The sequence below is a fragment of the Arachis ipaensis genome, chromosome B7 (genome assembly GCF_059453495.1).
Source record: "Arachis ipaensis isolate K30076 ecotype BB chromosome B7, ASM5945349v1, whole genome shotgun sequence".
Taxonomy (NCBI): Eukaryota; Viridiplantae; Streptophyta; class Magnoliopsida; order Fabales; family Fabaceae; genus Arachis; species Arachis ipaensis.
The window spans coordinates 29,922,888-29,936,303 of record NC_142442.1 but is presented as its reverse complement, the minus strand read 5'-3'; the positions used below and the strand labels follow the sequence as shown (position 1 = coordinate 29,936,303).

Genomic DNA, 13,416 nt, shown 5'->3' with positions numbered 1-13,416 from the left:
GTTCTTCTTCGTATGATGTCTTTTCCTCAACTTTTGCTCAACGCGAAAATCCATGACGAGCATCCTATGTTGTGTTGTCAAACTCTCTCCCGGGATAATTTTACAATTAATGCAAAATTTTCGGTCGACTCTCCTCAACAAGAAGAAGTCGATTTGAGTGCTTGTTATGCAACTCTTATAAGTTATAGGATATTTATCTCTCTTTTTAAAACATGTATTTGCGATGAGAAGGTCAAAGGTTAAGGAAAAGTCCAAAATAGTTTTACCCTTGGCATTGATCACTCCGAAACCATGACCTCCGTAAATACTTCCATACCTAATCCCTTCTCTTCCAACATGGCCATTTAAATCTCTTCCTAAGAAAATCTTATCTCCCGAAGGTATGTCTTGGACCAAACTCTCAAAATCCTCCCAAAACCTTATCTTGTGTTGTTCGTCCGAACCCACTTGCGGTGCATAGGCGCTAATCACATGAAAAGCACCTCCTTCCACCACAAGTTTGATAGAGATGATTCGATCTCCCACCCTCTTGACATCCACTACATCCTTCTTCTACTGCTTATCCACAATAATACCAACCACATTCCTATTCTTCACCTTTCCTGTATACCAAAGTTTGAAACTGGAAGTATCCAACTCCCTAGCCTTCGCACCAACCTATTTTGTTTCTTGTAGGCACATAATGTTAATCTTCCTCCTTGTCATGGTGTTCACCACCTCTATGGATTTTCTTGTTAGAGTACCGATGTTCCATGTCTCAAATCTCAACCTTCTATCAGTACGACCTTTACCTTTTACTTTGTGAACTAACTTATTTACCCTCGTCCGTTCACAAAAACGCGAAAATCCTTACTCATTTAACACTACATCGAACACCGATGCAGCGGCTCTTGCTCATTTGACACCGTACTCGAGCTATACAGCACGTTGCTTCCGAACAATGACCCAGCTTTAGTACAATAATGTCTTTGATTCATGTCATGGAGATTCGACTATGTTTTTATGTTGATTGTCAAAGACCTAACATAACCCTCCTCCATTATCCGGACTTTGGGACCAACTATATACCACAAGTGTAATATAGACGGAATTTGACAACATATATAATTAATAATTTTTATATGTAAATTATAATTTATTTATAGAGTTATAAATTATATTCATATTATTTGAATGAATTCATAAATTCGAATTTGTTGGAAACTTTTTTAGTCAAACTTGAATAAGCTTGAATAAAATTTTTGTTACACACGTTAGGCGAACAAAATTCTCGTGAGCTGAATTTAAGTTTGATCTTGTACGAGTGAGTACCTCATCTCACTTCAAGCGCTAAGTGTTATTAGCGGTAGCCGAATAGAATTAACTAGTCAATCAATTCTGGAATAAGTCACTTTCAACGGTAATTGTTATTTTGATCACACACAAACTAACCTGAATCGGTACTAAAAATTAATGATGCTGAACAATTTGATAAAGCAAAATTGATAGTCTATAACATACAAATTTACATTAGTAAGATAATACTATAATCATAACGTATACATTTTTTTTTTTTTTGTGAACGGTATAACCTATACCAATACACTTAAGAACATTGCATTCAAAAAGCCATAAAGAATATACCCTAAGCGAAGTACAAAGCCTACTTTATGTTGTTATTCATGTCGTATTAGCAATCATAGTGATTTAATTATATTCTCGTACTAAATAACAATCCTAGTTTATCGAGTGACCAGCAACCCTAATCGCATTAATCACAAAATACACATCTAACTTTTAGTTTAAACTTAAATTGCCTTAAATTTTCAATGAGGAAATCAATGAAACAATGGCATCAAAGACTAGAAATGCCTCAACTCTTGGAAAGGCCAATTTAGCATTCATCACAGGAAGGAACATAACTGGGATTTCAGGAATCAAACATAGCCTAGATCTATATTTAAAAAATAAAAATAATATAAATGAAGGAAGGAAACTAAAATGCACAAGTGTTTCTAAATCCTAACCCCCACCTTTTCTTTTAAACATAAAAGATTATAAATATATGATGCATCTTTTAGCTGAAACAATAGACAGTTTTTCTTAGCCCATAGCAATACAACAGCTTCAGTAAATAATTTTCTTGCTATCAAAAATTCTCACTTTACAGGTAAGACAAAAGAGGCACCATAAAAAGCTTCCCCCCCAACAACCTAAAACCTTCCAAACCCTATAAACTCACACTAGAAAAGAAAGAATGGACAATTTTCTCAACACTCAACAATACTCTTAATAGAGTTCAAGAACCTCAATGAAAAAGAAGGGAAGGGAAAAAAAAACTTGAAGCTATCAAAGAAGGGATAAAAAAAGGCAGGTGAGAAAGCAAAAAGGGAATGCCTGCATACGTTTCTTTTCTAGCTCGTCTAACTTTTTTAACTGTCAATATTGGTTACAGGTGTCCTACCTTTCATGTCATCAACCCAAGCAATCAGAAGCTCCTATTGGCAAATTTTTCCCACCTTGTTACACTCAAATGCAGCCAATTATTGTCATTCGTGTCCTTGTGGAACTCCAACCACAATTTTGGAGTTTTTCTCAAAATTTTTCCCCATATAAGGACTTCATAATATAAATGGTTTTATCCATCACGAAACATGTCCTGACCTTAATAGTTGCTTGGCCAATTGATCTGTGCATGCTGAGGCTGCTGATAAACATTGCCTCCCGGTCCTACCATATCAACTGCTCCGGCCATTGTCTGAGATTGTTGTAGAAGCGGATGAACTGTTGCAGCTGTCACTGCTTGTGCTGGGTGATAAATGCCGGCAAAGGTGCCATGGCCACCCTGAGTTGGGGTGAAAGTGACATGTGGTCCCTGCTGTGGGAGGTTGTAGAATGAACTAGTTGGCAAACTGGACATATCTCGACCAGGTGCAGCCACCCACACTGCGGAACCTTCGCTCTGCATTGATAACCAAAACATTATTATCAAAGGTAGTTATTCTGGTAGTGAAAATATAAACACTAGTGAAGTAATCAGAAAATATAAATTTGAAGGAGATGGTATTAAACCTCCGCATGGGAAGGTGGTACATTTCGTCATTCATATTATGATACATAAAGACATTAATCGAAAGGAACAAACCTGCTGTCCGCCAATGTAAACATTACTTTCCTTGAACTGGGATGAACCAAGATCCTCGTTAGAGGTTGAATTCCCTGCAGATGCTGCAGAACTGTGATTATAACCGGCTGGAGAGGAGCCATATGCACCATAGGCACCTGGCATTACAAGGTGAGTTGGGTTAGCTGCATTTCCTCCAGGTTTGAATTGCGGAAGAGGATATTTCATCCCTGTGGCAGCCACTGCTGGCGGAGGTGGATACACAGTGCTGGCCTGAGGTTGTTGAGGAAATGCACCATTACCGAGAAAGTGGTGAATTGGAGGCGGGACGTAAAATGGCGAAAAATAGTGACCATATGGAATGTAGTTAGGCGGGTAGTGGGATATGTGAACCCCACTTGGTGGTCTGAAAACAGGTACAGGTTGCTGAGTAACGGCTATTGAGCTTTGCATTAGCCCAGCAGCTTGGGTCACAAGCGGCGTTGGACCTGCTGTGGACAAGACACCTCCCTGCAGAATAGCATAAAGTTTTTGATAAATCATGTTTGCTGCATCAATCAGGAAAAATTATACCTACATTCAACTGTTTAAAGTTGATCTCTTATGGTTTCTCAAAATAGTAAACCACGTTACTATCAAAAAAGATAAGGGTTAATTGAACTTTACCACCAAACTGTATACACGGTGTAAAGTACACATGGTATAAAGTATAGATGGTAAACCCCTAAAGTCTAAAAATGTGCAAATCTGCCTCCTGAATTTTCCAAAATGTGCAGATTTTGGAAAACATTATATCTCCTTGAATTTAGATCTTTTCAAAATATGCAATACCTTAATGAGTTATTTCTGTTAACCATTGACGGATAAATCTGCACATTTTAGAAAGTTTAGGGATGGGTTTACACATTTTTAAAATACAAGGGTGCACATGGTGTAACGAAACTAAGGTGAAGTCAGTTCTTACAATTATAGAGAACAAAGCAACTAAGGTTGCTATTTTATTTTACATACAATAGAATATTGGTACAGAATGTAATATTTGCATAATAGAGGTAAAAATTAGACACTAGATCCACTTTATAATCTAAGAAACAAAGAGTTTTTTTTTTGTTTTGGGGGGGAATGTATTCAAAAGACAGTGTTCTCTTAAGGTCTTGTATGGTTGATTCAGAAATAAATTTGAATAGCAATACAAACCTCTTGTGGAGACTGAGAATTCGATGCAGGCAACACTGCAACATTGCCATTGTACTTTGTAGCAGCCCCAGCAGAAGGAAATGGAGAAAGACGGCCATCACCATCAGCCCCTGAGCGGTAAAACTGGGCATAATAATTAGTTGGATCAAATGGTTGATGGACCTATATCAAGAAAAGAATCAAATTTAACTTTCTAAGAAACAATTATGCATAATAATAACAAACAAAACAATATATGGGTAGCAGATCTCACAACATAGCTAGGAAGCCGGGAAACGTCACGTGTTTCCGATTCAGAATTGTCAAATGGGGCAGCCTGTGTACTCAGAGACATTGGGGGCACAAAACCAAAACTGTAATTTGAAGAAGTATGCACCCCGGAGTATTGATTACCTCCAGATGGTAAAGAATTGTCTTGCTTGGATTCATTATACTCCGGTATAGCACTGGAAGACCCATCAACCTCATTGGATGACAAATTTTCGGCAACATTAGAAGGTGATTGCGGATGGTCAGCATAATCTCCAACCTCAGATGTAACAGCAACATTTTGACTGCAAACATAAAAGGTGCAATCAGCCAGAAGGACAAAGTTTAAACCTACACAAAACAAATTAAAAAAAAATACTTGTTGCAGCCAAAAAAAAAAAGGGGGCAAACTACGCTCAAGTTTTTGTTTTGATCAGTGGTCACTTGTAAGAAATATCATTATCCAGGGCAAAGATTCACTTCTCAAAAGTGATACCAATGATAACAGAGTTTCAGAGAAGAGAAAGTTGAAAGAGAAACAGAGAGAAGAGAGAGAAGCAGAGAATTGTAGAAATAAGAATCTGTTCATATTAGAGTACTGAACCAGTACTTATATATATATATATATGAGAATAGTGTTCAGCACACTAGATGAGAAGGCACCTTACAAACTTTAGTTAGGGACTGTTAGGGAGGAATCTATCCTAGCTGGCAATTCCTATAACTACTCTAACAGCTTCTAGATTCTTCTAGATTCTTTATTCAGCTCACTCTATTAAATGATTACACACACAAGCAGTTAAAGATTCTTATTCTCTCCATTCCAAAAATGGAATTACTTCCAGAATTCTAATTCTCTCATGGATTTAATAGAACTCAATGTGATTAGATTCTAAGTGTTTGAGGTACTAGATTTTTCAAAGAAAACAGTTAAGCATTCCTACCTTGAAGCCTGCTCATCCACCGTCTCTTCAACGGCCTGAGATGTTTCCGAAGGAGGTGTGGAACTCTTTTCACTCTCAGGACCACTAACAAAGCTTGTATCGACTCCAAAAGTGACTCCCAAACTTCCAAAGCAAAATTTGTTCTTCTCAGACTCGGGCACAAAGATATGGTTAGGAAGTATAACATGTTGACGCTGTGGAAGATGGAAATCCTCCAGCTTCTTCTGCAGCTCTGTAGTAGCTTCTTCAGAGACAAGGGAACTAGGGGCAGACGATAACTGCCCGGTTACCTCAGCAGAAACGGCACGAGCCTCAGATGCACTAGCTGGTCTAGAGCCCTGATTGGTCGTATTTGTTGGCTTTGGTTTCCACTCCTTAGTAGAACCAGCTGTATGAATCACAAACTAATCATATTTTGACAGGCATAAAAAGGAAGGAAGGAATAGAAACTAATTATAAATGTTCAGATGTCAATCTAACAAAAGCCTAGAAGTTCCTATCCTACTAGTTAACGGAAAATTATAACTTCACTTGCGAGTCTTCCTCCATCTGCTCCAGCTACTAATGGGATCCTAACAACAGAGATGTTTCAGATGGCAAAACCCTGACTATACTATAATAAGAAGAAAGTGGCGTCAACTACATAAACCAAAGGATGCAATAGTGCACTCTTGAAAACCACTTCATGTCTTTAGACAGAGCATTTAAATAAAAGCCCCTCACAGTAGTTTTATCTATAGATATTACTAGTCTTCCTCTAACTCCAGCAAATACACTACCCTGCATCTAACTCATACATCTTACAAAAGTTATACACGTCTTCTTATATGTTCAAACAAATACCTACATTTTTACCAGATTTTTCTCAATAAGTACTACCCCAACTTTTTTCCAACAATATCCATACATAATCCTATAGTTTAGTGTGTCTAATCATCCAGTGCAGCATTATCATCTCTAGAACATTGAGGTTATTCCCTTGTTGGATCCTTAGTGACTGATGAGATTACAAGTCTAAGTAGGAAAGGAAGAAAAAAGATTAGGACTCCAAATAATAAAATAATATACTGAAATGCTGTGATATGATGTACTTCCTCCATTTCAATGTATTTAGATGCAAAATAGGTCTAGATACACTAATTTTTAATGTATCAAAACAATCAAAGCAACAGTTATTTCGAAGGAGAGGGAGTAATGTACTGTTATACAGGCAGCAAAACACTAAGCACTATTTATATAGAACACTCCTAATCATGAAATACTAGTAAATACAAAAACCGATACTTATCATCTAATATACTCTTTAATATTAATTCTTGTTGACTAGACTTGTTGACAATACAGGAGGCAAAAGTGTACTTGAACTACACGGATATAAAGTACCTTTCTGATTGCCAATTAATTGTTGTGACCTGCTACCGTAATTAGAGGAAGGTCGGCTATTTGAAGAACTCCCATGAGTGGCTGACGATGAAGTGGATGAAATCTCAGAATGGTGATTTTTAGTCACTCCCTGAGATTTGACTTGAATCTTTCCTTGCACAGAAGAGCTACCAGTCTCAGAAGCTGGCATGATGTTAGGGAAATTTTTTAGTTAATTAAATTTAAGAAAAACTTTAAAACCCACAAACTATGAAAGAAAGTAATAAAATATCAAATACCCTAAACCACTGACCAGCAACTACTTTGTTCTCACCAGTGTTAACAGAATTTAACTCCCCAGGAGGACGTTGGCTACCAACATCACGTCTAATTGCACCAACAGCACCAGGAACCCATGAATCACTAGATGGAACCAGCACCGGGTCTGAAGAAGAGAAATATGCAGCTGATGAAGATGCAGATCCAGACCCTGAGCAGTTACCGGAGGATTGCAGTGACCCACTTCCAGATGTAACAGTTGAAACTTTATGTGAACTACTATCAGAAGGCAAAGCACTACCCAAATTATTAATAGGACCCGGTGGTGGACCCATTCGCTCTCTAGCTCCAGCTGATGACGGGGAAGGACTCACACCACTAGTAGTTCCAAAACCTTCAGTTTTAGGACCATTGGCAATAGTCGACACAGAGCTACAAAGCACATATACAGGTAGTTATATAGTTTGAAGAACCAATCGTACCAGGATAAAATATAAACAGTCATGATATCAATCAAAGTTACCAAAACATGAATTTTAGTTAATATAGTCACCTAGTTCCAGAACATTTTTCTTTAGATAGCTCCTCTTGAGCAGCTGGCAAAGGCGTCGCAACCTTCTCAGCTACTTGATGAGTCCCAACATCTTTGGCCGTGCCAGAATTCTTGCTACCTCCAGCATCTGAGAGAAGTCCACAAAAAGAATCACAATCTTAATTAGGTGCTCTAAACCTCTGGCTGGTCAACATAATACCCAAATTTGAGCAGTAATGCACACTGGAATAGAGCTTTTTGCTACTATGTGATCTCTAATATATGGATCAAACAATGCCATTGTGCCCTAGCATAAACAGTATAAATAAAATAAGCCACTAGCCCACTAAAAATTAAGTCCTTTCCAACGGTTTCATCTAGAGCTTTTCTTGGTCTACTTCTACCACTACTTGTTGGATCAACCTCCATCTAATCTACAATTCCTACTGGAGTTTCTTCAGATCTTCTCATTATATGACCAAACTACCTAAAGTAGAAACTATCATATTTTCCACATTCCACAATAGTGTCACCCAAAATTGTGTTTGATGAATTAATTTCTAATTTTATTTCATTTGGTGTATTCCCCTATCCATCACAACATCCCCATCTTGGCACCATAGAATTTATTCTCGTTAGTTTTTAATTGCCTGATATATAGTCCCGCAGATTTGAAAAACGGTGCAAGAAAATGGCCAAATGATGCTACAAATCCAGACTCATCTATCTCTTTCTAAACGTACTAGACATGAAGCACCAAAAGTAGTCAGATAATAACTATTTTAGCTGATAAAGGAAGAGACAAATGTCAGATAGACCGAAAGAAGCTCAAATAAAAGCAGTTACTCACCATGAGATGCATTATGAGGTGAAAAATTTCCCCGACCACCCCTAGGCCCCCTCCCTTGGGCACCAGGCCTCCATCGTGGCTCTACAGACTCTCTGTTGTTAAGATTCTGCAGAATTACAAACAAATAAAAGAAACAAAAGCAGAATCAGCAAACTGAATTGAGTGATTAGAACAATCTTTAAAAATAAGTCCAGCATAAGTAAATTACAGGAGCCACATTACATAAATAAACAAGTGACAAAATTTCTATAATACTGAAAAGTTCCCTCTGTCCAACAAATAAATAACAGAAGTCCTTAAACTCACCAAAAACGAACTATTGGCGGAAAAGAAAAACATCCACCAAGTAACTTTAATTGAAAGTTTTTAATTTTAAGTACTAAAAACATCATCAAAACAACTACTCCACCATTGCTGTCTTACAATAAATAACTTACCTCCTTTCTTTTGTCCCTCTTTCTTTTGACCTCATGAAATGTGTCTGTAAAACATATTAAGTGTTATTTTCTTAATAAAGATATCACAATAACTATGATACTACAAACAACCTATAAATTCATATATAATTGAAACAAGAAGTTCAGAACCAACAGCCGTAGATACCATGCATGAATGAAAGGAAGAAAGATTAAATGAACATCCCATGAGAAGGCAAATCAATGCCCAAGCTACTTCAAAATGCCAGCAAAAATACAAATACAGTAGCAGATCCTTATATACAGAATGATGCCAACTTGAAACTTCACAAAACAAATAGCTCAAAGGGCAAAGAGATGAGAAAAATCATTGAAACAACTATAAAGATAAGATATCTCGGCCAGTTAACTACGATCCAAGAATTTATAGTTTGCAAAGACAACTAGAACTGTAAGGGCCTGTTTGAATAACCCTACTTATGACTTTTTTTAACTTTTCAACAGTCAATTTTTTCTAACTTGTTCTGTTTGGCTATTCAGCTTGGCACTATTCAAAAGTAAAAACTCTAATTGTTACTCATTTTTGTTTGTCCTGTTTGGTTATTCAGCTTGGCATTATTCAGCTTAGCACTTCTCAAAAAATCATGTTCAATCTTTTTTGGGAAGCTAAAATATACAGCTTCTCAAGAAGCACTTAAAATAAGCACTTTTATTACTACATATTCAAATATAGAATAACGTATGAATACTTCCAAAAGCTCCATTTATATGAGTGCTTTATTGTTTATAACTAGAGAATCCTAACCCTCAGAGGAAAAAAAAGTACATCCAATAATCAAATGGCCCTAGCATACTCTCCTTGAGCAAGGTCTAAAACTTGAGTCTTGTGAATGGGGGGGAAGCTAATGTGGGAAGAGCTTTAACCCTATCATAAGCCAACCTAGCTCATACTAGATTAGCCAGAGTTCAATAAAACCCTGAATACTGGTAGTTCAAAAAGAATGAATCTGTAAAATTTAATAGATATCAAAGAAGATTGATGCATATTAAAAGCATCAAGCTAGATTAATGTAATTAATAGCAGATAGCAGCTCATAGCAGTTAGCCAAAAATCCACCATACAAATCTAGAAGATAGTATTGCGACCTATACAATAAATACTAACATAAATCACGAAAAATTAAAAAAAGGAGATATATTCAAGATTTCTAACAAATCAAATTCATCAAACATATCAATAAATTAAATAAACACATAAAAATGTAGCCTAGCTCCAGAGCCAGAACTAAAGATTGTAGATCGCATAAAGGCAGACAAGGCAAATGCAAAACACATGTAAAGAGCGAAAGACGGAATAGGAAGTGGCAGTATTTTGAGTGGCAGAGTGGGCAACTGGGCATATTTTACAGGCAAAATAGAAACGGTTGATTTTCAGAATCAGAAATTAAAATTGTAAACCTGCCCGCCTCTTTTCTCAAAGAAGGGTCTTTGCCACTATTTCTGCAACTGGCCGTGATGGAAAATAGCAGCTGACATGGCTGCAATGCAAAATACAAATGAACTACACAATTCTCATAGCATTTTTTGTAAAATCCATGAAGCTTCATGCCTCACTATGTTAGATACCAACAGAACAATAATGGAGAATTGCAATTGCTACATATAATTAGCAAATTGGCATGAATCTTAGCTACACCAAAATTCTTGTAGCACAGCACTTCATTCTTATGTCATGGATCACCACAATAAGCAGCTATAGCAATATTTAATGAGCTAGTGGCTGCAATTCTACAAGGAGGAAAATTCCCAATACTAACATCATCAAAAGTCTAAGCCAACCTTCCGGCTTCCTCAGTGAGCTTCACCAATTTTTGAAGTTCGCGTTAATCGGCATCTGTAAACTACTTTCAGATCATAAATAACTATGTTAGCGTTGCACATGGCATATTGCTCTGTGAAATTGAAGGTTAGGGTTTCCTCTATAACTCTATTTCATGTCACTTTGCCCCTCCGACATGAATATAGCATACAACTCACAAATCAGCATCGCAAACCCACCTTCATATTTCTATCTTGCATGCGGCTCCTTCTCCTTCAACTGAAAAGGTCAGTTGCCTTGCAGCCATGCAACGGTGTTATCTGTGTAATTCTTCTACTTCCTTTTGTTTTCTATTGCTTTTCCTAGTTGTGGAATATTTCAAGTTATTTGCATTTGTAATAAGTTCTGCCCTAAATTACTTAAAGAATTTATCTTTTTTCCTAGTAATTTTGCTTTTTCTCTATTTCATGAGTCTCTAATTATTATATCATTTTATTGTGATAAATGTCCGAAACTACTAGGACTATCAATAATGCATATTTTACAAACTTCCCAAGTTTTCTCATTGCAGGTCCTCTGTAATAGTATTGCTCTGCGATCTGCTATGTCGCTACTCGCTATTAAGTCTATAACTGAATTTAAGAAGGCCATTATTTTGAAAACCTAAGTGTATCATGAAAAACCAGTCCATGGTAGAAGAATACAGGAACAGGAACTGCAAGCAAATCATTATGAAAAAACAGTGGTTGCCTACAACACAATATCAAATAAAAGCATATTTCCAAACATTATTAAGCCATCTTAGTCCATGAATCTGCACCTCTTGCAAACTCAAAAGGCAAAAGCAATAACTTTCAACGTCCCCAAGATATATCGCTTGCTTAGATAACTGACTCATTGAAAGTGAAAGCTTTAACACAAGATCAGTTCAAGTTACCACCAAAAACAGATTCAGGATGTTAAATAAGATCATAGAAACAAAACATTATAACACACAGTCAAGTCCATAAGCTAAACACATTAACCAAATGCATCTAGGTAGAAAATAGAAACTGAACACTTTGGTCCAAAAACTGAACTTTCTTTATGGCAAACTACACAACGCGCCTCAGAAATCAAAAGGGATATTAAAAATTGTTCTATCATAACCACCAAACAAAAGTGCATCAACAGTAAAGAAATTAAAAAATATTAAAAAGAAAAGGGGACATGGCCTTAATCATATCAAACACTCATTCAAAGTCCCTACTCCAAACACTACCCCAAAAGAAAAAGAATCAAAATTCCAAAACAAAGCAAAGGGAACCCCAAATGAGAAAAAACAGAGAGTCCCAACACATGGATCACATGGGAACAAACAAAGATTGGGATTAGGATCAAGATCAAAAAATAAAAAAATATTCAAATCCATGAAAAAGAAAAAACTCATATATATATATATATATATATATATATATATATATATATATATATATATATATATATATATATATATATAGAGAGAGAGAGAGAGAGAGAGAGAGAGAGAGCTTAGAATAGCTGAAATGATACCCTGAAGGAGAAGCTTCTGAGTGGTCTCGTTGGGATCCATGGAACATTCCTTGAGCATTGCATAAATGTCCTCATCACTGTGGTTTCCTGTGATCTCCTTAATGTTCTGGATCGTCTTCCTGACACTGCTCGGAATTGAAGCCCTAAACCCACCACCGCTCATGTTTGTGACACAAAGTTTCAAACTTTGGAGAGAGAAAGAAAGAGGGGGGGGGGTGTGGGTATAAGGAGAACAGAGAAAGAGAGAGGGGTACCTAAATAGGAAGACGAAGACGAAGAAGAAAAACAGGGGTCAGTGATTGGTTTTTTATGTGGTGTGATTAACAGAAAACCAGAGAAAAAAGGGACTGAGAAATAGATTTACAATGAGGAATTGGGAAGAGAGAGAGAGAGAGAGTTATGATCTGTGTTTTTGAATGGGGCTTTGAATTGATCTATTATGAATTCACAAGTAGCAGAGAGAGAGAGATAACCAAGTGTGTGTTGTTTTTTAATTTTTTGTAATTTATTTACAGTGAGGGGCTTTTCATTTTCATTTTCATTTTCATTTTCTTTCTAGGCTCTCTCTCAAACACGCACTGTCTATGGCTTTTTTTCCTCCCACTTGCCTCTTGTTTTCCTTCCTAATTTCCTCTTACTTGCCTTTTATTTTCCTTTTTTCTTCATCTTCGAGTTTTCCTTTTGCTTTTAGATTAATTTCCTTTTTCATTTTATTTTTTATTTTTTAATAAAAAATGTTATTTACATATTTAAATGAATTTTACTGATTAGAATGTAGCTCAATTTGGTAAAGATTTTTAAAAAAGTGTTGTATTTTTAAAACATACAAACTCTTTATTTTATATTTAATAAATTAAAAAATTATGTACTTATATTTACAATTTTAAAAAATAAAGTACTTTTATAAACGTTTAAAATTGAGCATTTTAAAGTTAGTTTATACTTATTAAAATTAAAATATTTAATATAATCTCATACATTAATTAATATCTAAATTTAACTTCTATATTTATATTTATTATAATATTTTGAAAATTAGTATTTTTTATATATAATATATATGAATATATGAATTAATTATTTTTGAATATTATATTTATTAATTATAATTTAA

General features: G+C 35.8%; 1 protein-coding gene across 2 annotated transcripts; it reads right to left on the bottom strand.

Annotated features, from left to right (window-relative positions):
• Positions 1–2,054: 2,054 nt before the first annotated feature.
• On the bottom strand, positions 2,055–12,927 carry LOC107608985 (flocculation protein (DUF1296)). 2 transcript variants are annotated; one of them, XM_088492533.1, is made up of 11 exons: positions 12,303–12,927; positions 8,954–8,997; positions 8,517–8,622; positions 7,688–7,814; positions 7,190–7,566; positions 6,877–7,059; positions 5,494–5,881; positions 4,554–4,854; positions 4,301–4,462; positions 3,125–3,613; positions 2,055–2,941 (listed from the first exon to the last, which is right to left on the bottom strand). In XM_088492533.1, the coding sequence occupies exons 1-11, from the start codon at positions 12,463–12,465 to the stop codon at positions 2,645–2,647; spliced, it is 2,637 nt and encodes an 878-aa protein (XP_088348659.1). In that variant the 5' UTR covers positions 12,466–12,927; the 3' UTR covers positions 2,055–2,644. The 2 variants fall into 2 exon arrangements, with proteins under 2 accessions (XP_088348659.1, XP_088348660.1); XM_088492534.1 differs by having other exon boundaries at positions 4,301–4,423; positions 12,303–12,809.
• Positions 12,928–13,416: the final 489 nt, after the last annotated feature.